This window comes from Pseudorca crassidens, chromosome 7, assembly GCF_039906515.1.
Source record: "Pseudorca crassidens isolate mPseCra1 chromosome 7, mPseCra1.hap1, whole genome shotgun sequence".
Taxonomy (NCBI): domain Eukaryota; kingdom Metazoa; phylum Chordata; class Mammalia; order Artiodactyla; family Delphinidae; genus Pseudorca; species Pseudorca crassidens.
Window position 1 is genome coordinate 109,839,124 of NC_090302.1, and position 23,213 is coordinate 109,862,336.

General features: G+C 55.6%; 1 protein-coding gene across 1 annotated transcript; it reads left to right on the forward strand.

Moving 5' to 3' along the window:
• Positions 1-1,748: 1,748 nt before the first annotated feature.
• HAND2 (heart and neural crest derivatives expressed 2) lies at positions 1,749-4,548 on the forward strand. The gene is made up of 2 exons (XM_067745352.1): positions 1,749-2,313; positions 3,646-4,548. The coding sequence occupies exons 1-2, from the start codon at positions 1,759-1,761 to the stop codon at positions 3,742-3,744; spliced, it is 654 nt and encodes a 217-aa protein (XP_067601453.1). The 5' UTR covers positions 1,749-1,758; the 3' UTR covers positions 3,745-4,548.
• Positions 4,549-23,213: the final 18,665 nt, after the last annotated feature.

Here is a 23,213-nt window from a genome sequence, read left to right on the forward strand (position 1 = left end):
GGCTAGTTAAACCAGGGGAACACCGATACCTGCCACACAACAAATTCGGGGAATCGAGGTGTCTGCGCTTTGAAATAGCTCAAGGTCTTCCTTCGCTGGGGCTGGTGTCCCTGAAGAACATGGAAGTAAAAGTATTTATAATCGGCTTGGCCGTCGGTCCCGGGGTCTCCACCATGATCTCCAAAAGCAGCCACAATAACATGAGCTACCCAAGACGGCCCTGGCCTGGGTAACGTGATGGTGGGTAAGTCCAGCGACGCTGTGGCGGGCGTTTCCAGACCGTGCCCAGGTCAAAGCCGCAGCCGTGCCCCGCCGCGCCCCGCGCCCCGGGCCCCGGGCCCCGCGCCCGCCTGGGCTGGAGACGCGCCTCCGTGGGGACCGCCCGCCGCCTCTGCTCCCGGCCCCGCACGGAACTGCGCCCGCTGCCTTCTGGTTTTCTTGCCTCGGTTACCTACAAAACACTTCGAAAAGCAATATCTGCTTCCTTTTTTTTTTTTTTTTTTTTAACCAGAAAAGAAAGCGGAGTGATACCGTACCTGGTTTAAGATTCTTCGATATTTGAGACTTGGGGGGAAAATATTTTAATAGTGAAGCATCTGTTAAACACTTGCATTAACCTCCGGCTGATAAAAAAGTTTTTTTAACCCTCCCCCCCTCGTTTTAATTATCTTCTGGTTATGAAGGGGCAGCCAATCCTGGATGAGGACCTCGGCAATTAGCAAGGAGAACATCAAAAAGTTTTATTGCAGAGAGCGCGAGGCGCCGCCCCCGCCGCCCCGGGATTGGCGTGAGGAGCCTCTGACGACATATATTAACCCGAGCGGCCCTAAAGATGTAGCTGTACATGGAGATCTCGCTGGGAAAATCCTCTTGCTCCCCTCACGGTGTCCAGTCCCGGAGAACCGCCGCCGTCGCCGCCCGGGAGCTCCCAAGGCCGCCGCGCAGACCCCTCCGAGCCCCAGCCGCAGCCTTCGCGCTCCAGGGCGCCTGCAGGGCCCAGATCCTTTCCCCCGAAAGAAGGAGAGGATCTGAGAAAATGGATGCACTGAGACCTCTCTGAAAACCCTCCGAGGGAGCCCGAGAGGAGCGCGGGACACGTTACTCGCAGCTAAAATCACATTCAAGGACCAAAACAACAACAACCAAAAATTCATTAAAACAATAAGCGCCCAAGAACACAGATCAGGCTGGTGGGGGGAGGGGAAAGGGCGGGAAGGGGAGGGTCGCATGGAGGTAGCTTCACAGTGAGCAGTCGACCCCGCCGGCTCCTCCAGCCGCGGCTTGGACTCGCCCCGGGACTCCGAGTAGCAGCGGCGCCGGGCGCGCGGCCGGGGCGCGGAGCCCGGCGACTCCTCCGAGCAGCCCAGCCGGAGCCCGGGCACCTTTGCATGAGCACGAGAGGACTGTGCCTGCCCGCAGACGCCCGGGAAGCAGAAGCCCGCGAGCGGGCCGTGGAGCGAGGCGGGAGCCGGCGGCGGCGGCGGCGGCTGCCAGGGGCGCACGGTGCCGGGACCACCTCGCCGCGCCCTATGGGGAGCCGGCGGCCGCGGCGCTGCTGAGGCGGGCCCCGCGGGCCAGGCGGGGGGCCGGGGCCCGGGCTGCAGCAGCCCCCTCTGCGGCTGCCGGGCCGGCCGGGGCGCCCGGGGGCTGGGGGCTGGGGGGTGGGGGAGGCCGCCGAGCGCCGGAGCGGGGCCCCGGGCCGAGGGCGCGGCGGGACTGTGCGCACGCTGGGGCGCGTGGAGGGGCGCGGAGAGCGAGATGAGTCTGGTGGGGGGCTTCCCCCACCACCCGGTGGTGCACCATGAGGGCTATCCGTTCGCCGCCGCCGCCGCCGCCGCTGCCGCCGCCGCCGCCAGCCGCTGCAGCCACGAGGAGAACCCCTACTTCCATGGCTGGCTCATCGGCCACCCCGAGATGTCGCCCCCCGACTACAGCATGGCCCTGTCCTACAGCCCCGAGTACGCCAGCGGCGCCGCCGGTCTGGACCACTCCCATTACGGGGGGGTGCCGCCGGGCGCCGGGCCCCCGGTCCTGGGGGGGCCGCGCCCGGTGAAGCGCCGGGGCACCGCCAACCGCAAGGAGCGGCGCAGGACTCAGAGCATCAACAGCGCCTTCGCTGAACTGCGCGAGTGCATCCCCAACGTGCCCGCCGACACCAAACTCTCCAAAATCAAGACGCTGCGCCTGGCCACCAGCTACATCGCCTACCTCATGGACCTGCTGGCCAAGGACGACCAGAACGGCGAGGCGGAGGCCTTCAAGGCGGAGATCAAGAAGACAGATGTGAAAGAAGAGAAGAGGAAGAAGGAACTGGTCAGTACCAGGGGGCAGCGGGCAGTGGGGTACGGGGGACCGGGAATTCCGGTCTCTTTAAAGTTGGGCTGAGCAACGGCACTCCGCGTTCTTTGGCTGCGTCTTGAGCCAAGGTTGCTTGCACCAGGTTCTGGTCGGGATGGTTTCCCGCAGAAGCGGAGGGGGTGGGGGAGGGTGTCAGCACGCGGAGGAGGTTAAGAGGGATGCTTCGCGCTGGTGATCTTACCCGCGGGTTATCGCCGCTCCCCCCGGCACTCAGGGCGGGCCTCGCGGACTCAGGGTCCGGCTTGATCTCCCGATCGCACTGGCCCGGACCCCTCATTCCCTGTCCTGTAGAGCCTTCATTTGGCCTCCAATCCGATCTTGCTTTCAGATATTTCTAAAATAAGTTGCTCAGAAGCGCTTGATGCCAACTATTTCACTAGTGATCGCATTTCCCCCTCTTGAGAATGAGGCAGCCACTGATCCTAAGAATCTTATGCTTGTTCTGATTTCTGTGCCGGGAAGACGTCAAGGTAAACATTAAATAAGTACTTTTAACTTCAAAATGCAGTTTCTCTTTGGCAGTGAGACTAAAATGTGACTTCCCGGATGAGTATACTTCACCGTATTTCTTGTTTAGTTTGCATGAGCCTGTACGTTTTGAGACAAATAGTAAATATTACCTTGGTCACTGTAATTGTTGTTAACAGTAACAGGAAATTATAACTGAAAATTAGTTTTCTCAAGTTCCTACCAGGTGCCCAGAGGGTAGTGGTGTTCAGAGCAGGGCTATTGCCACGAAGGGCCTGGAAAATTATCCCATTTGTCGAGGTTTTCTTCTCTGGGGCCTATGGTGCTTTAGTCGCTACTCAGTCCCCTGAGTAACCGGAGATTTCAGAGGCCTTGGAAGGAGAGGCACTGCCGAACCGAGCCGGAGGCCGAGCTGCATGCGGACAGGCCCAGGCCAAGGCAGGGGCACCTCACCCCATCTTCCCTAGAGCGCGGAGCTGGGGCTGCGATGACCCCCGCTCGCGCCCCTACATCTGGATTTAGAGAGAAGGCCCCCGGTTCCTCCATAAACGACATGAAAACGGGTGGTTGTTTATAAACCTGCCGATCGGGAGTTGAGCGCGGCCGGCGTCTGGAGGCCCCGGGCGGGAGCTAGGGCAGCGGCCAGCCTCCGTAGCTCTTCTGCCGGGGCTGGGACTTGAAAGCATCCCACACGTCATCCCTGGCTGGCTCTCTTACTCTCTCCTTTGGCCGGAAGAAGAGTGGGGGTGGCGTGGAACCGGGTCTCCTCTCTGATTCTCTCTTTCTCTTTTTCTCCCCCTCGCCTCCCCCTCTGCCCAGAACGAAATCTTGAAAAGCACAGTAAGCAGCAACGACAAGAAAACCAAAGGCCGGACGGGCTGGCCGCAGCACGTCTGGGCCCTAGAGCTCAAGCAGTGAGAAGGAGGAGGGAGAGGATAGAGGAGGAGGAGAAGAAGAAGAAGAAGAAGAGGAGGAGAGTGCGAGCCGGGCCCAGGAGCCGGATGCAGACCCAGGACTCCGGGCAAGCTCCGCGCGCTCCGCTCTGAGGACTTCCTGCATTTGGATCATCCGGTTTATTTATGTGCAATGTGCCTCCCTCTCTTTGCCCCCCTTCGAGGCATCCGCTCCCCACCTTCCCCTCCAAAAACAAAGTGGATATTTGAAGAAAAGCATTCCATATTTTAATATGAAGAGGACACTCCCGCGTGGTAAGGGATCCCGGCGTCTCGTAGATTCTCTGTTTGTGAATGTTTCCTCCTGGCTGTGTAGACACCAGCGGTGCCCTCTCCCCAACCCCTTCCAGATAAAGACAGCGGACAATAGTGTGTATGTGAAGTGTATCTTTAATACTTGGCCTTCGGATATAAATATTCCTGGGGATTATAAAGTTTTATTTCAAAGCAGAAAACGGGGCCGCTAACATTTCCGTTGGGGTCGGTATCTAGTGCTGCCGTTTCATCTGTGGTGGTTCCCTATGTGAAGATGTTTCCAACAGCTACTTGTTTTGTGCACTTCCGTCCTCTAAAACTAAGTGGAATTTAATTAATATTGAAGGTGTAAACGTTGTAAGTATTCAATAAACCACTGTGTGTGTTTTTTTACAAAACCCCAATCTTTTAATGGTGGATACCTCAAAAGAGTTTTGAAAACAAAACTGTTATACTTGTTTTCATTATATTTAAAATATTCAGAAGTAAACTAAATTATCATGATTGCCTCTAACTTTGTTTGATAGAGTCAGTGGTTCGGACCAGTCATCAACGTGAGCTCCCGGCCTCGCAGGGCTGGCGAGGAGGCCCTTTAAAGAGAAGTGTTCTTGGTGAAAATCCTGCCAAAGGGCCTGGGCGCCATCGAGTCCTGCCTCCCTTCCCTCTGCCCCTGGCCCCCAGGAGAGCACTGAGTGGGCTGTGGAAGGAGGGTCTGGCTGGAGAGAGGCCTGGGTGGTTTGCTCAGAAGGTGGAAAGGTGTCCTTCTTTTCCTGAAATCAACCAGATGCCATTGGTGGTGGTGGGGGGGGGCTTTTGTTTGAGGAGCCATTTTCGGTTGAAGTCGTTTTGGGGAGAAACCCACGCGTTACTGCAGCCGCAGGAACTAGTCTAGAGTTTTTAATTCAAAATATAGGGCTTTCATCCAAGAAAGGGAAGAAAAGACCAGGAGAAAGGAGGTTTTGGCTGGTCGTCTCGATGGGGGGGTAGGTGGGGAGAGGGGGGACTGGTCTGAGCAGGCCGGGGGAGGGGGAGGCCCTTCGGGGGAAAAAAGTCCGTGATTAGGTAACCAGGAATTCTACGTCAAGTAAGAAATCGCGAACGCGACCGAAGATTTAAAGGGGGAGGGAGGGTGGAGTGGGCGCTAGATTTACAAGGAGCTATAGGGAACTCAATATTAACTGTGCAGTGTCTGAAGTCCTCCCGGCCGCAGGCCAGGCCAGCCCGGGGCTCCGTCCCCAGCTCTCAGCCGCCAGGACTCCCCCCCGACCCCCGTCGGAGGTTCGGGCTCCGGGAGCCCAGGCACATCCCGGAAGGAAGTCCCCGAGGTTTCCTTTGCCCGTGGGCTTGGCCAGAGCGGAATCTCTGCTCTAAGAGTCGGAGAAGCTGGAGTGCCGGAAAGGGCTCGGCAGGCCGGGGAGGGGGAGCGGAGGGAGGGATGGGGGGGTGCGGAGGGGGGAGGAAGAAGGGCGAAACTTATTAAAAAGCGGTTTGCTTCAGGAAACGCCGCGTGTACAGATCTGGGGCTAGGGAGGCTGGCCAGAGGGTTTCCACCTTGGAACCCATCCTCGGGGTGATGTTCTCACCTCGGCCTCGGGCACGGACCCTCCCCCGCCATCCCAGGGGTCCCACTCTGGCGGGTGCCGCCTCTGAGCCCACCGCCGGCAGCCGGCGAATTCGCTAGCGCCGGGCGGGAGGCGGGCGAGCGGCGCTGCGGGGTTCTGCTGCGGGCGGCCGCCGACTCGAGGGCGCGGGGTTAGAACAACTCGGCCAAAGCGATCTGAACTTTCTCCCCTCGGGTCAGCCGGCGCTGGGCCAACATGGTGGGCGCGGGGCTGTGTTTACGGACACTTGCCTTTGTTTATAACGCTGGGGGGCGGAGGGAGGCGCGCCCTGATTTTCTGTGACTCTCGGGATCCCTGTCCGTTTGACCGAGGGGCTCCCTCCCTCTCCCGCCTCCAGCCGCCTTTTACTTTAATCCGTTCGAGAGAAAGATTCCAGATCCTAGGGGCGGAGGGATAGAGTTTACCGAGGTAGTGGCGTGCACGGTGGTGGAGGCGGTGAGGTTTTCAAAACAGGAGCCCCAGAGCAGTTATCTTCACGTGCCTGTGTTGGCTGGTGCGGGCCTGGCTTGGCTGTGGTCTTCCTCGCCACCTGGGCCTTAACGCATTGCTGCCGCTTTAACACTTTTTCTGGTTTGTTAAGCACCAGCAAAAGGAAGCCAGAAGACCCTGGCAGCACCTTCGCTACGAGGCCGCCGGCTGCTGCACATGCTTCTAAACCTGCGCTCCAGAAACGCGGGTCTGGCCTCTTTGTCTGGCCTGGGCCCTGCGCTGCTCGCCCGCTCTCCTGCCCGCCCGCCGCCCCGCTTCCTTGGGCTCCGCAGCACCCAGCCCCGACATCTCCACCACCTGGACGTTCCAACCCAGCGGCCACCTCAACGGGCCAGACATCCGGCAGACCCGACACGCCAGGGTGCCGAACGCCCTAACTGGGCGAGCGCACTACCCGGCCGAACGCTTCAGCAGCAAGACACCCCAGATTGTCGGTCACTCCCGCCGCCGCACGTCCCCACCCTCCCAGTGCGCAGTGCCACCCCACCTCCCGCCCCACGTCGTCATGTCCCACCCAGGGCACTGAGTGGTGGGCGAGGCAGGCGTTTCTTCCACGCTTCCATGCTTTTCTCTTCTACACGTTTCTTTCTCTTTTAACTCCCTTTCTTCTTTGCTTTAAAAAAAAAAAAAAAGTTTCCAAGCTCCTGCCTTGTGGGACCGGCTAAAAGGCCTCTGTTTTAATTGCTCGGATAATGCAGTTGCTGCCATTTTGTTAAAAGCAATCACTCCTGCAGCGAAATCACAAGCTCTCTAGACAGGCCGGAGCCGACAAAAATGCAGGATTTGACGTTAAAAGCTAAATGGGAAGCTGGGGCGGCGGAAGGTAAATTGATGGTGGATCTGGTTGTCAGGGCCCGGCCCCAGACCGCCGCGCGGGGCGAGAGCCTGATAACCCTGGAGCACCGGCGGGGCGAGGGCTCGCCGCCGTGTGTGTGTGTGTGTGTGTGTGTGTGTGTGTGTGTGTGTGTGTGTGTGTGTGTGTGTGTGTGTGTGTTCCAACAGACCCATTCTCACCTTCTTGGGAAGTAATTTGGGAAACTCGACAGAGGGAGACCCGAGCACTCCCTTCTCCCAACCCCAATTTTCCAGGACTTTTCGCCCCCCAGGCAGGACACTTACTGTGGCTTTCAGAGTTGTTTTGGGTTTTTTTTCTTCTTTCTTTTTTTTTTTTTTTCAGGTCGACGTGCCAAGATGACAGCAAGATCACTTGGAGTTCTTCTTGCCTTCTAAATCCCGGGGCCACACTCTGGGGGCACGGTGGGAAGCTCCATCCTCCCAGTCGGTTAGCCAGTAGGTGCGGGCATCTAGGAAAGGTGGGCCTCTCACCTAGGCTGCCCTCGTCAGGGGCGGTAGGACCAGGCGTCCTGGTCGTCTCCGCGGTGAGGTGAGTGCAGCAGTGGCGCCAGGGACGACAACCTTCGGGCCCCTTGGAAACCGAGTGTGCAAGAGTCGGGACAGGAGGGTGGCTGCATCCCTGCCCCCTCACCTGGGCCGCTGCTGGCCGCCGTCCGGGGCTGGTATCCCACACCCCGTTGTTAAGGTAGCAAGAGGAGTGAGTTGCGTGCACGCGGATTTCGCAGGAAGGGGGGCTGCGGGTGAGAGTGATCTCGAGGCAAAGCCACAGGCAGCCGGAGGAGGCCTGCGAGCTGCTTCCGAGACTAGTTTTGCAGCGAGAGCCCGAGCCGGCTGCGAGGGCCTCAGGTGTGTGTGCGGGGGGCCGTAAACTGGGCACAGGATGCCACAACAGCCGGCACTGCAATTGTAAAGCGGCTCTACGGAGCGCAGGAAACGGCTCAGCTCTTCCTGCAGCTTTAAGGAAACTGCGCGTCTCGCGCTGCGCGTGTGGCCGGCGGTTTTCTCCCCCACGGCTGCCCTGCGTGCTCCCTGCCCGCGAGTCCCACCCACGCGCCTGGATTTGGAGACCAGACTGGTGGTAGGTGCCAAGCGGAGACGATGAGGAAAGGAGGCTTGGGGCGTGTGCCCCGGGGAGGGCTGCATCTGGACCCTAGGCGCCGCCTGTCTCTTTCGGATCTGTTGACCTGAGGGGACCCTTTCGTTCGACCGGGCCTGACTCCTCGGGCCTGTGGGAGCCCGCGCATCCCTCGGAGTCAGAGACCCTGGAGCGGCCCCGAGGCCCCAGAAGCCCTCTTCCCCGGAAGCCCAGTTGTGCTGTCGGGTTTACGTCCACGGGGGGATGGGGGACCAAGTGTTGTTTAACACTTTGCCAAGAGAGGAGGGGAGAGGGGCAACTCCGGGAGAGGAATCCATCCCACGTTTGGGGGTGGACGGCTGGAAGCAGGCACTGCCCACAGTGGGTCCGCGGGTGCCGCCCGGCCAGACTCAGCTCCCCGGCGGCGGCCGGTCGGCTGGTGGCGGTCCAGGGGCGCGGGGCACTGACTCACAGGCGCACCGACGAGCCTCCTCTCCTGTCCCCGCCACCCTGCCCAAGCCAGCTCCCTGCTGGAGCGCGCCCCCCGCCTCTCCCCAGAACCGACCCCCCTACACACGCATTCCCTTCCAATTCTCCCGGCAGTTGGGCCGCTTTGATGATCAGATGGTAGAGCCCTGATTACAAATTTATTCCCGGCCGCTCCGTCCGTCTTTATCTCCGCTATTAGGGCCATCTGGGAGTGATTAGCGCCGCGCCCGCGCCCGGCCGCGCTGCCTATCTCGCCGCGGCGGGGCCGGAGCCTGGCTGACGTCAGGGCAGACGGCTCGGAGCCATCCCAGCCGAGCTGGGTGTAATCGGCGACCGCGCGGCCAAGTCCTCCCGGGCCAGGCCGGCAGCTGGAACGCGCCGCCCGCCTGCGCGCGGGGACTTTCTCAATATGTATTTTTAGTCCAGAAGACGTTTTGTTTTCCTTGTTGGAGGTGAGGTGTGGCCGGGGAACGTCTCTACGGGCCCCCTCCCCACTTTAAGTTTTCCAACTCACTGCATCTGGTGAATCCGGCCTGGAAAAGGCTCCTACGTCTGGCCCTGACCAACTGCGGTCCTCTGCTATCCCTGGGCCGGGATACTGCTCTCCTACACCAACAGCTGCGGCCCCTGCAACCATGCCCATGCTGGCCGGGCTGCCAGGAGGAGGTGGCTCTTAGGGATCCAGGGGGCTCTTAGGGCCGCTCTCCTGGTACTGGCATCCGCTTGGCCCCTACAGCCCTCGAGCCAAAATAGTGGGAGTTTCTGCCTAGCGGGGCGGCCGGGCAGACGCTGGTTATGCAACAGGATGTCCCTCCACGCCTCCGTCTTTGCACCTGCTATTACAGCCCAAAGGATCTGAGAAGCAGAGGCTCTGGACCCTCTTCTGCCTCCCCCTCCCCCTCAGGAGTTGTCCTTGACACAAACCCTGACATCCTGCAAGGGCAAGGTTGCCCGGCGGCAGCTTTGTCTCCTACTATGTCTCAGTGCCCAGAGCAGAGGCTGGGTATATTTGTACAATTACTGGGTGGGAGGACGACACTCCTGACCTCCAACTCTTGTGCCCTGGGGCACTGGCCTGGTCTTTGGGATGAATCCAACTCCAGAACCGTTTGGGTCGGAGCTTCCCACACTTACCTAGTGATCCAAAATCCCCGAAGAACCTGATAAAGATATAAATTCAGCCCCCACCTCTACCAGAAATTCTGATTCAGCCAGTCAGGGGTGAGACCTGAAGTCTGCAGTTTTCAAAACTCCCCTACGGGATTCCGGAACCACTTCCTGAGGCCACACACACCCACTGCAGCCAGCCCCTCGACCTTGGCACTCTCTCAAAGGCCCATGTGGAACAATGGATGGGTCCGCATGGAGATGGCTTTCTCCGGGGAGGGTGAGGCCTGCATTATTTATAGTGTCTACTGGGAGAGAATTGGCCATATCATGGATCAGTCCCACACCTTGATTTAACTGGGCAACGGCAAGGATTCAAAGCAAAGCCAGAAGCTGCTATTTATTTCGGCACAGGCTGCAAAGGCCGAGCTGATTGTTTACTCAGAAGCTACAGATAACTTAGCTAGAGGGAAAAGAAGTCATAGCCCATGATTTGAGCGTAGTGATAAGATCTATTTGGGCAGCCAAGAGTATCTAAAATAAACAGGGGATCCGGTCGAGAAAACGTCCCAAATGTTCACCCCTCCTCGATTCTTTGAGGCCACTCAATACGGCAACTTCCAAAGTGTTGTCTTGTAATCTAGAAGGGAAGAGAACCCTCTCCTCCTAAGTCTGTGAAAGCATCACACTGAGAGAGCTTAGCGCCCCCTATCCCCTCCCACACACCCCTATCCCCAGCAGAGGGGAGAGGAAATATGGGGGCGGGGTGGGGATAGAGAAAGAGGCTTTTAGAGACTGAATCCATAATAACTGGAGGAGGAGGGGCCTATCTGAGCTCCTAGAGGGGGGGATCGCTGCAAGAAGTAGTTTCCCACAGCGCTGGTTAGTGGCTTCTCCAGGTTCTGCCTGAATGGTGGAGACCGCTCAGGCAAATAGGCAGTTTTCTGAGTCATTCAGACCACTCACAAACAGACAAAACTAACAACAGCAACAACAACAAAACCACATTGCTTCTTCCCATGCACTTGCACTTAGCATAAATGAACTTTTACTGGAATTAAATGCAATGAATCAATGTGGTCCACGGGCCCAGAGAATCCCTGTGTATATTTCTAAGCAAAGGAGGCAGGCTTGCAGGCAGCTGAGTCATTTACATAAAGGATCATAGGGTACTCACCAGACTCCCCCCATCCCAACTTACAACCCCGCTTTCTCAAATAGTATATTTAATGCACAACTAATCCTGAACAACCAGACTCAACCTGATATTTCCCTGTGAGCAGATGGAGGGTTTCAAAATGTCATTCCTTGTAGCACCAAATCATCTTTCCGTTCAATGGTGAGCAAGGACTAAAGAGTCAGGGAGACCTGCAGATTTTTCTGTAGGACGTGGGGTCATTTGCTGCTTGCTTGTTTGCTCGCTCCCCCCGCTGAAAGGACTCAGAACAAACAGTGCACTTACTCGGGCAAAGAGAGTTTTCAACCTTCCTTAAGTACATTGCCTAGAGAAGAGGCCAAAAAAGGTATCATTCTAAATTAAGATGGCAGTAAATACCTCCTTCTGGAAAGATGGAAGCCAGTGACCACTAGGCCAGTGCATGACTGCCTTCTACTTAAAGTGAGTTGTTGTTGCCTTGAGCTGACATTTTGTCTTTAGGATAAGGCAGAAACGCAGGAAACAAAAAACGTGTGTTTGTTCCTTTTAGTTTTGAAGAAGAAAACGGAGGCTAAGTCTGTAAGTAGGAACTTGGCGACGAAGGAAAACTGGTGCGGTTTTACTGGGAGAAAGTGTCCGCCAAGCCGCCTGACCATCGCCCTCCCTTTGCAAATCTGGTTTTCATATTCTCCCTCAGTAATCACCCAAAGCCATAACTGTCTCTGAAATTATTCATTAAAGTCATTTTCAGGGATTCTCACAGGATGACTCTTTTACGTTTATGATCTTCTGAGAGCAATGACATCAGCCTCTGTCTATTTTCCGCTTTTAATTAATGTGCTGGGAAGACAGAGGGGCCGGGGCTCTGTCCGTGGGGAGGGGACGGGCGGGGGGAGGGGGTGGAATTCGCCGGCCGCTCTGCTCCCGGCGCGGTCAGCTGAGCCTCGGCGCGCAGACATCCTTTGATTAAGGAGGGTATTTCGGGGAGTGCAGGCTATGCAGAAGATCACGGCTGTGCCCTGTGGTGCTGTCAGCAGTGACAGATCCCAGATGGGGCCGCTACTGTATGGCAGATTGAGTTTCTCAGCAGAAAACTCACCCTCCCTGCTAAACGTCTTCAAAAACCTTCTCCAGATACTCCAGGTCGCTTCGTGTGAAACTGAAAAAGTCCAACCCCAAAGTTGGTTTCGCGTGCGTGCCTGTAGGTTAGGCTCCCCCGCCCCTTCTTTTTTCTCTGCACTTCCTTCTCCTCTGAGCATCTTCGACCCGAAGGGCTACCCGGCTGCTAAGAGCGCAGACCTGGCGGGCCTGGTGGTTCCCGTTCGCCCGGCCCAGCGCCGCGCCGTCGACTCAGCACCAAGGGGTCCCGAAGGCAATCCGGTGGGTAGGGGCGCGGCGTCTGAAACTTGGGGGCAACTCGGAGCGCCCCAGGCAGCCGGGGTGGACGGCACGGGGAAAGCTGGGGGGTGGGGGCCGCGAGGATTGAACCTTAGGAGGAAGCGGAGAGCACCCAGCCTGGCCTCCTGCTTCCCTGGCCCGTTTTCCCCGGCGGAGCGCCGTCCCGCCAGCCCCGGCAATTTCAGGGGCCGCGCCAAGCCCGGGAAGGGGGCGGGGGCTGCCTCCGGGACCGGGAAGGGCGTGCAGGCCGCCTCGCGAGCCTCCGGTGCTCCGCGTGATCCGGCGTGGGGAGATGCGGCGGCGGAAGTTGGACTGGGGCATCGCCCAGGTGAAAGGGGGCGCAGCGCGTCCCAGCTTTCCGCGCAATCTACATCCGCCCACTTGAGAGCGGCCGGCTGCAGGTCCGGGCCCCAAGTTTCTCATTCCTGGACACACATGGCGTTGGAAACTCCGTTGCAGAAACATTTGGACTTATGTTAAACCTTTATTTAAAAATTAAACAGCCCCGTCGCTACCTCCTCAGAGACGATGGAGATTCCTAGCCCGGTGCCGGCCCCTCCCGAGGGTGCCTAGGCCTGGAGAAGGGGGTGAACGGCGGAGCGGAGCGCGCGCGGCACCCCGATTCTGCTCGGATTTCTAGACCCCACCCATCCCTACCCCACGATCCTCTTAACTGGGGCACTCGGCGTGTTCCCACGGGCCTGGGCCGGGGGCGAAAGAGAGAAAAGGAAGGAAGAACAGAGACCTGGAGAGAGCGAGTTTTGCTTTAATTTAAAGAGACACTGCTCTCTCCATCAAAATACCCATGCAGCCGCCTCCACGTACTCCCACACCACCCCTCCCAGCTTGGAGAGCCTCAGTTTGGCTTTCAAAAGAGTCTCTATGGAACCGAGAGAGGAGCTAAAAATACCGCAGACGCGAGGCCCAAGGTGCTGGCGGTGGGGGAGAGCTGGCGGCCACCCCCAGCCCCGGCCTGCCCTGGAGGGACCGCCTTCTGCACCTCGAGGGCCCGGCTCGGGCTTAGCTGGGCGCCCGCCCGGCAGCCTCTGGGCGACTTTCGCCTTGTCTTTGCGCCCTGACCCGGGCCTTCTGTAGCCAAGCCTTCGGGTCCAATCTCTGGTAAAATCAGATGCCACGCTTTTCACGCTCTCCATTCTTCCCTCTCTGCAGACTCAATCTGAGAAAGCAAAGAGGTAGGACCGCTAGATCCTATTTTATGTCAACAATAGCCCGGTCTCGCAGGGTCCCGCCACACTGTGTATAATGATCCATATGGATGTATGCAGTTGTTTGCAGTCCGGGGACACAAGATGATTTGGGAGAAACCTGTGAACCTCTATTACAACCCTCTCCCGGAAAAAAAAAATCTCTCAATTATTTCCCCTACCATTCCCCCTGGTTATCAGGTAAAATCACAAAACTCTTTATACAAGAGCAAAACACACACTGCATTTCAAAACTCCCGCTCGCCCCCTTCAGAAGGCAGCTTTTATTTTCACGGCCCACGCTGGATGAAAGTGGTTTATTTGGGGTTTTTTTTTTTTCTTGTACCCACATGCCCTGTAAAAGTTTTCAGTGCACGGGCCCGCCCCCCCGCCCCCACGATGACCGCAGGGCCTTGTTTCCAGACTGCAGCCCCAGCCACTTGGTTTTTAAGTCCTCGCCTGGAGCCGAGGTGTAATTGCGACCCCGCCCGATCCGCGAGCCTCCCGGGGGGACGTTTGGCCGGGCCTGCGCTGGGGCCGGGACCTCCCAAGTGGCGGACCTGGGAGCCGGGAGCCGCGCGGCCCTCTCCCTCCCGCCTCCTTCCTCCCTCCCTCTCCTGCGGACTCTGCTCCTTTACTCCGGGTCTCCATCCAGCTTGCCCGTGCCACGGGCGCACAGCATTTTCTCTTCCCCTCCACTTTTTTGGTTTTCTGTTGCCCTCTCTAGCATCTTTTTACCGCTCTCTCCATCGCCTTCACGTTGAAATCCCAGGCCCAGAGAAGCAGAGCGGGGCTTTGTCTGAATCTGGAGAAACCAACTGAGAGCCTCTGGCCCGGCGGGCGCCGCGGCGGAGGCGCAACCGGGCGCGCTTCTGCGTAACGTCAGCGCGCGGGGTAATTTACCTTCCCCGGGCGTCTGTCAATATGACTAATTTCCACAGGGGTCAAAAAGCCTTTCTCCGGCAGTCCATCTTGGAACGCTCTCTTACGCAGCAGACCGGGTTAGTTGTTTTGTTTCCAGCCCTAGAAATAAATACTCTTGGGGGCGTCCCTGCCTGGGGAGCCCGAGAGTAGCAGAGGAATATATACACGGTGTCAATTAAAGGCAGTTTTCCTTGAACTACGAACTGTGATTGGGCTTAAACGACAGCGACCTGCTAGCCTTTTAGTTCACATTACCTAACTCGTCCTTGATACCAATGCTTTCTTTAGAAACAGGAAATCAAAAAAGAGGGAAATAATTATTGCTCCAGTTTCCCTCTGTTGCGTGTAGATCCCTATTGAAACATTTTCTCCGCGTTTCGGGGTGTGATTTAAACATAGAGTATGCGCTCGTGGCTTGCTAATCTGGCCTAGACAGACGATATATCATCCAGGTGGCATTTTACAATAATTTCAAAACTGGTACCAACTTCTAAGTGTGAGATCAGTGCTGCGGATTCAATTCTCCGGGACTCGATATAGGCGGTGAACTGATGCTGGTTGCGTATAACTCCGACTCACTTAGAGAAATTGGCTGAAAGAAGCCAAAGTGGCTGTCGGCGACGGGCGATTCCCGTCTGCAGAGCCCTCTCCTGTCTGGAGCAGGGCACCTAGTCGCAGTCCTTGGATGCTGGGGGGAGGTAAACCTCTCCAACCCGGTCCAGTGGGAAGTGAAAGTCGCCAGAAAACCCCATTTTCCTCCCTCCTAGGCTCTGGCCCTGAGGCCGCAACAAGTAAACTTCACCGAGTGAAAATTTTAACAAACTCTCTTGAAAAGGCACGTCATTTCCCCCACCCCTCTGTGGCCTGTGGTGAGTAAATGCTTGGACCTTGGGCAGTTAGAAGATTCGGTGGACCCACCGGAAACGTAAGAACTAAGAAAGCGAAGCAGCAGAGAGGAAGCGTCTCCAAAGGCTGCTTTCACTCGCGGTCCCTGACCTCCGCCCGCAGGAGTGGGTGGCACGGAGCCCCACGCCGGGACGCCGCCTCCCACCAAGACCCCGCTGATCCGCGCGCGCGCGTGCACACCTTCTGCCTCTCTCTCATCTGCTGGTGCATTTAAGACCTAATGAAAGTATATCCTTTAGGGAAAAGACTGTCTATAAAACGTGAAATATAAAGAACCCGTTTGGATATTCCCACTGCCGGCCAGACCTGAGATTGAAGGGTTTTTTTAGCACAGATACCTTGACTCCTTTTGCTGCTTCCATAATCACTCTGCTATTTTTAACTAAATGTTGAGACTTTGTTCCAAGTGACCTCGGCTCATTCCCTGTGGAAGGAGGAAAAGCCTCCAGCCTGAAGATATATCTTCATTTGGGGGAAGGCCTGCCTGGGAGGGGGGAGGGGGGAGAATTGTACTTTCTATCCCTTGTCATCTTTGGAAAACCCTGGCTCCATATATTCCAACGGCCACAAACAGAAGGGGAAACCAAGGACTCTTTCAACTCCCTCCCCTTCCTTCCTGCCCTACCGTTTCCCCCAAATACCACCTTTGGGGGTCTCAAAAACATTGCCCTGCTCTTTCTACTAGTCCCTCTTCAGAAATCTCTCCCATTTTTCGATATAACCGACTTCCTCCTTAGAAATTACATAGTTAACCACCTGTTTTCATGAGGAAAAGAGGGTCCGATTTTGTGTTTGGGGGAGGATTGTTTATTAACACGAGTGGGTAGAACGAAGATAATCCCCCTTGTGATTTTCCGTATACCATAGCTTTACATAAAAGTTTTCTAAGTCCCTTTCATTTTGCAGTTGACCTTTGCCACAGGAATGGTTTAAGTTGTTTACTAGCGGGAGCTAATGCCACCAGAAAAACTGCAGATGGTGTAAACTCTAGTGTGAGCTGATGGGATGGGTCCCCAGTGGGCGTGCAGTTATTTGCATATTTAAAATTTTTTATTGAAGTATAGTTGATTTACAATGTTGTGTTAATTTCTGCTGTACGGCAAAGTGAGTCAGTTATACATATATATTCTTTTTCATATTCTTTTCCATTATGGTTTATCACAGGATATTGAATAGCATTCCTTGTGCTATACAGTAGGGGCTTGTTGTTTATCCGTATTTGCATATTTTTTAAAGAGCAAGGCAGTCTAACTTAAAGGGTTTTTTGGCATCCAGGGACCATTTAATGATCTGGGGGTGGAGTGGGTTGATTGTTCAACTCACTGCTTAGTTGATCCGTTCGTTTCTGAGTTAACATCACTAAGGGAATTTTTACTCTCTTTTTGATTTAGGCTTCCTGAGTAGAATTTGACTCACAAGAACTTTTGCAGCTGGTTAAAGCCTAGGGAAATGGGCAGATGTCCTAGGGTGAAGTGTTCAGCCCACCCTGAGAGGGGTAAGGCGGGAGTAGGCTGACAGGCAGCCATTTCTAGGGAAGGGTCTTGTCCTCCGTTACAAGAAATTGTCCACTTTCAAGCATCTATTAGGAAGCATCAATCTTTCCTCTTCAGTTGTGTTCTAGCTCAGCCTTTCCACTTAGGATTGAGGGTTTGGCCAGTCCTGCAAGTCAGTGTTTCTAGTAACCTGGCTTAACTGGAGGGGCAAATGGCTTTCAATTGGCAAATATTCCCATCTGAGAACAGGAGAGGAGTAGTGTACATTCTGCCTCACCTAAAGTTTTATACTTCTGCATTAAAATATTATTTTCTAGTCAGATTTCCAACTTATGACCCATTGAGCAAAACAGAAAGTTTTATTACATGTTTTTCAATCCCATATTCTCCATAGATGGCCTCTAGATCCTCAAGATGTGATATCATGTCTCAGTGTACTCAACACCTAATGTCTCTCATATATGCCCTGATCAGTTCACTTCTCATGAATTCGCAGTACCATTCTCATGGTTCAAAAATATACAAAATGTCTGTGTGAATAGCCTTTCTCTATCTGTCCAGTTTCTTTCTCATTGTTATTAATTTCTTGCATATTCCTCCAGAGCTTCCTAATGCATAGAAAGCAAATAGGAGTAGAACTGCTATGGATCTGGAAGGCTGCAAGTTACTCCATTTGTATCTGTTCTGCTGATCAGGAGGGATTGGAGGATGGGGGCAGATCCCTGGAAGCTTTGAAGAACTTGAAGAGGCTCAAATCTGGTTAGAGTGTGAGATGCCTCCCAATTGCAATTTTAAAATATCTGGGAAAGGGAAGACAGGGCACATGCAGAACAAATGATCCCTAAGGCTCCAAACTGGATTGTCTTTTCTCTGTTGCTGAATCCAAAGAGTAAGACAAAGGGGAAGAAGGAAAGGAAGAAAAGCAAGCAGAAAGAGTGGCATTATCAAATTTAGAACTGTAGGAATGTGGCTTCTCCCTTTTTGATGTGTCCCCAAATGTGACACACACACACCCAGTCAAATTTAAAAGGACTAAACTGTTATGTACCAAGGAAATCACAAATAAACTTCCTCCTTTCAGAGAGGTTTTGCCATGTTCTAGCCTGCAGATATTTTGAATGGGTTATAAATGCAGTGGAGGGTGGCAGGGAAGTGACTGGGAAATGCACCTGTATTTTAAAACAGCTGAGATAAATCCTGCAGTGTAATAAGTTAGTATATGTAGACTTGATAGACCTCAGGCGTTTTGTCCTTTACAATTCAATGAGACAAAAATAAAGCCAGGGTTAATTGCTCCCTATACAGAGCAGATGGCACCTCCAGTTACGTCAGTTTTATCAGGGCAGTTCTCAGAGAGGCCAAGTGGTCTTGCTGTCCAACAGTGACTGACCCTGACCATCGTCTATCTAGGAGGCAGATGCAGATGGAGAAGAAGACATGCCTTGTAGGAAAAGTGCCATGCACAGGGGCCCCTGCCAGAGATGGGGCCAGTTCTGCTATCTGGGGTGTTCTGTGACTTCTTGGTACCTGGCCAGAACTGCAGTTGCTAAATTGGCTCAAGCCCAAACTCCTCCCCACCATGCCTTCCCTTATCCTTGTCAGTGGGATTGAAAGCATCTATAGCTATTACTGTGAGTGTGTGTGTGTGTGTGTGTGTGTGTGTGTGTGTGTGTTTTCAGGGACAGGATTGCTAAGTATCCACGCCTTCCATTAATGCCAAAAATCTCTTCTTTCACTTTGGGATTCTCCCTGCCCCTCTCTCATAGTAATACTAGATGCAATAATAACAATAAAAGCTCACTACTGATTCTCTTTTCCTCCTCTGAACAGATTCCTGCCTGTCCCTCTTAGGGACCCACTGCCAGGTTTTAGCCTTAGTTACTGTGGTTAAGCCACCTTCTGAAGGGGGGTAGCTTTCAGATCACCCACTGAGTTCAAATGATGTCCTGGTAAGACCAAAGGGCATTGGTAGGCAAAAAGGACCCCAAACCCCTGCCCTCTACAGCTCTGGAGCTGTTCATCAGACTGGAATCCTAAGGCTCACAAAACTCTAATTAATGTGTGCATATGTTGGCCAGCCTCTTGACCAGTTTTATGAGGTTTCACTGGCGGTGCTTGAATCGGCAGGTCAGATGAGGATTAAGGGTCCTAATGAGTCATGTGACCATAAGTGGTCTTGGATGGTGGCTGTGATCAGGAGACCTACCCCTGGTGTTCTCCACCCTGAGGGTCTTTTCATGCCTGCAGGGAAGGCTGGTCTGGGAGGGCCAAAGAGGACACTGGCAGAAGTTTAAAATGTCCTCCTCTTCTTGACACAGGACATTATTGGAATATGTGTGTATGCATTATATATATATATATATATATATATATAATCTTCAATCGTTCAGAAATACAGAAAAAAGTTTTGTCTTAACAGTATAGCATTTAAGAATGGAAATGGGTCTTGGGAGTTCTAACCCCTTCTTACGGATGAGAAGACTCAGACTCAAAGATGCTGCTGGTTCCTGGCCAGCATGTGCCACTAATGAGTGAAACTGGGGGTGGTGGGTTCCTCTGCTCTCCTTAGATAGTTATTTCCAGGGATCTCTCCTTTAAGAAAGATGAAGGTATAAATAAGGAGGAGGTGGTGGTAGGAAAAGTTTTGAAGGAAAAAAAAATGATGTAGAGGACCAGGAGGGAAGAAAGGTTGCCAGAGAAATGATAATCTGGGGGTGGGTTACTGGAGGCCTATCTTCATATTTCTTGAAAGTCTTTACTGGACTCCAAGACAGCTGTTAGATGCTGATGTTTTCACAACACAGATACTTTGTCATGTGTGTGTGTGTGTGTGTCTGTCTGTGTCCGTGTGTCTGTGTTTAAGCCAGTCCAGGAGAAGAAATTCTTCTGTCTTGGGAAAAAAGAGGGAGTGATGTTTCCAAAAGCGAAGCAGCTCTCATCAAAAGCGCTGGTGGACCTGGTGACAACACGGACACGCGATTCTCTTAGAGCCTGGAAGTTGTCAGGAGGGTACCGGGTTCCGGGCGGCTGCACCCCTGGGCCGGAGAGGGGCTGTGGTCGGGCCAGGGGACTAGTAACGATTCGTAGGGAATCCCAGAGGAAGGGAGGCTGGTCGATCACTGCGACAGAGAAAGGCGAGGTGGGGGAGAGGAGAGCGCGGGAGGAGAGACATGGCGCGGTCACGAAACACGAAACCGGGCTGCTGGATTCTACAGGGAAACAGTCCACCCGCACCGCCGCCAGATGCGGTCAGCTGTCCCGCCTGAAGATTCTGTTCGGGCTCCCCTCTGCGTGGCGGAACCAAGAGGTGGTTCTTGGTTCTGCCCACATTCACGCTTTTAAAAATATTCTTTCATTCTCTGGGCGTGGGTCTCGGTGGGGTCTGAGGCTGGAGGCGGTCCGGTTGGATACTGAGAGTCCTTGGGAGCCATGGGCAGTCCTTCCTGAAGCCTCAGAAACAGAACCGGACAAAATGAAAAATCAGCAGAGAAACTAAACAGCGCCCACAAGCCATCCTTCCAGGGCTGGGGAGCAGTGTTCAGGCCTCAGAGCTCAAGTTCGAAATCCGAATAAATGGAGCCCGGTCTTGGATTACGCCCCGGGGACAGCATTTTAATGTCAAGGTAAAATATGCTTGTCATAGTCGCTTGTGGGCCCTGAAGCACCACTAGAATCTCCGTTTAATTAAGGGGGCAGGAGAGGAGAATTACCAGCTAATTAAATCCAAGCCTATCTGTAATTCTCCCTCCGCCGCTGCCGACTTTTAACATGCGAAATTACTTTTTTAACGTGCCTGCCTATGAGTTTTTAAAACACAGGTTAAAACTAAAGGAGAAACTAGGGGACCAGGGGCGGAGGAGAAAGAAGAAAAGAATAAAAAGAAAGAAAGAAGGACGGAAAGAAGGACGGCTTCCGGGCCGAGTCAGGGGCAGCGGGCGGCCTCGGCCCGCGCTCTGAGTTGGGCCACGAATGAAGCCGTTTCCTCTCTTTCCAGAAGTTTCGACTTCTCCTCTCCTCCCGGCCAACCCCCTCGTAGCTCGCTGACTTCAGCCCGAGCAGAGCTCAGGAGCTCGGAGCAGGCCCAGCGGCCCAGGCCCGCGCGCCGGCCGGGAGCGGTTCCGGGAGCCGCCGGGGAGGAAGTGAGCTCACGGGGAAGGCAGGCTCGCGGCGCGGCGCCGGCAGGCTTGGGGATACCGGGGAGGAGGCCGGGGCCGTGGGACTCGCCTCGCTCTCCGCCGCGCACTCGCCGCGGGGCGGGACTCGCGAGGCTCGGGCTTCCAGGACAGAATCCGGAGGCTGGGGCCCGGCGAGCTCCGGGTTCCCAGGGTCGCGGCCCCGGCCCAGCTGCCTCACCCTCCCGTCGCGTGAGCGCGCTCCCGGCCCTCCAGCGCGCGCCCGCGTCCACCTCCCCTCCGCTTGCGTCCGCGCCCCTGCCAACGCCGTGTCCTGGAGCTTGGGTTTACCCTCCGAACGTGGAGCTGTTTGCAGGAGCTAACCAGGGCGACCGCGGACACCCCCTCGTGAATACGCTCAGTCCTCGTGCTTCAGAATAGTGAGCTGCGGGTCTGTCTCCAAACCTGTACCGTCTGCCACCGCCCGCGCCGTCACCCCGCGGCTCCACTGCAGTCCTGTCTGGGAAAGGTTGATAGAGCGAGGCTGGCTGTCTCGCCCTGCACGAGGCCCCGAAAACAGAAAACGGGAGCGAGCGGTACGAGCGTTTCCAAACTGACGAGGCGCCTGACGACGCAGGGACACCTGGCCAAAGGGAGCCTTCTGCACCTCGGCCTCCCGGGCCGCGATGCTGCTCCAGCCAGACCGGTCGCGTTGCGTCGGTCCGGAACCCGGCTCGGGGCAGGGGGTGGCGTGGGGAGGGGATGTAGCTCTAGGCTCTACAGGCAGACCCCAGCCCCGGGCTTTCTCCAGGCCTCGCTGGAGGGCCCTGCCCTCGCCCGAGGAGAAGGTGCCTGGGCGCCGACGCCGCGCGGGGGCTCGGCCCGTGGCCTGGCTCCCGGTGAGGCCGGCCCGTGGTTCGGGCGTCAGACAGTTAGGGATTGGGGAGGCCTGGGAGCTGGGAGAGTCCGAAGGCCTCTGTGGGTCGGGCGTAGGGGTTATGGTCAGGCCGTGAGGACGGGTCCTTGTCTGCAGGGCACCGTGTGGGAACGCTGGTCGGGTTTATGTGCTGTAGATCTGGAATCGATTGGAGAAATTTGCATCAGTCAAGTAAGACCTCGCCTTTTCACCTCCATCCACCTCCTGCAGAAAGCACCCGCATACCTCCTGGCATCTCTACCCAGTGGATGGATAGGTTGTCTCATAAAATCAGTAAAATCTTGTTTACTAACCTAACCTATGGTTATCTATTTTAAAACCCCAGGTCTTCCTCTGTACATTTAGGGCGGAGGTAGTGAAGCTGTCCTGTGTCAACCTGGGCGGTCACGAGTGGGTGCTTTACCCAGGTTCCCCGGGGTGCTGTCAGCTTGCCCTCCCCCGGCCCCTCCCGACGTCTCGATGCGCACCCTACGCCCGCTCCGGTCCCTCCTCCCTCCCCCAAAGTCCCCTTTGCGCTCCCTGCCCGCAGCAATGCCTCCTGGCGCCACGTGTGGGGCAGCCGAGGCTCTGGGCCTTGCAGGGCAGGCCGCAGAGGGGCCTCGCTGCCTGCTTAGGAAACTCTCCGTTTTCCCACAGTATTTCACATTCATATTACTTTTCACACCCTGTTAGGCAGTGATAGCACTGGACCTGCTAAATACTTCCATGCACCAAGCCAGCCCTCCAAGGACCACGGCCTTCACCGGCCTTCTCTTGGTGATGGGAACAATGCCGGCCTTCTCAGCATGAGGCCTCGTTGGCTTCCTTCTTCTCTCCTCTCCTGGGATCTATCTCCAGACCCCAGGAAGGTGGTGCCGGTGGTGGCTCCTGGGTAGAGGCGCACAGGTGTGGAGGAGGTCTTAACCCTGGCCTTCAAGCAGGGTGGAGGGAGCGGTTGTGGGAACAAAAAGCCTGCGGGGACTGTCCCGACTTTTGGTAAATTATGTGCGACTAGACGGGCGATTTTTCAATGAACAAGGCCTCGCTCCGGGCCTCCAGCAAGACAAGAAGTAGGACCTGGCCTGCATCGTAAGTCCTGCCTTCCCTTCAGGAGCACCGGACCCAAGGCGTAGCATCTGGGCACTGGGGTAGAGGAGTTAGAGCCAAGCGCCCAGGCAGGAGCGCCTCAGAGCAGAGGAGAAAGCAAGTCAGGCCGGCGTGGAAGCCACAGCTCCCCGCACCAAGAGTCGCTAGCTCTTTGGCTGTCGAGTGCACCCTGTTGAGTGGCACTCGCTCCCAGACAGAGGGCTGCAGGGGTCTCAGAGTCCAGGTACAGTGCACTGGACCCTGATTGGCGCGGTGAAGATCATGGTCCCAGCCCTCTCCTGAGCCTGCGTTCCTATAGGGTGCTGCGGAGCCGGGAGGGGCCTGG

Excerpts from the sequence above, each read along its gene's own strand:
- HAND2 (XM_067745352.1), top strand. The coding sequence starts at position 1,759 with ATGAGTCTGGTGGGGGGCTTCCCCCACCACCCGGTGGTGCACCATGAG. Across the intron at positions 2,314-3,645 it reads AGAAGAGGAAGAAGGAACTG|AACGAAATCTTGAAAAGCAC; the intron begins GTCAGTACCAGG and ends CCCTCTGCCCAG.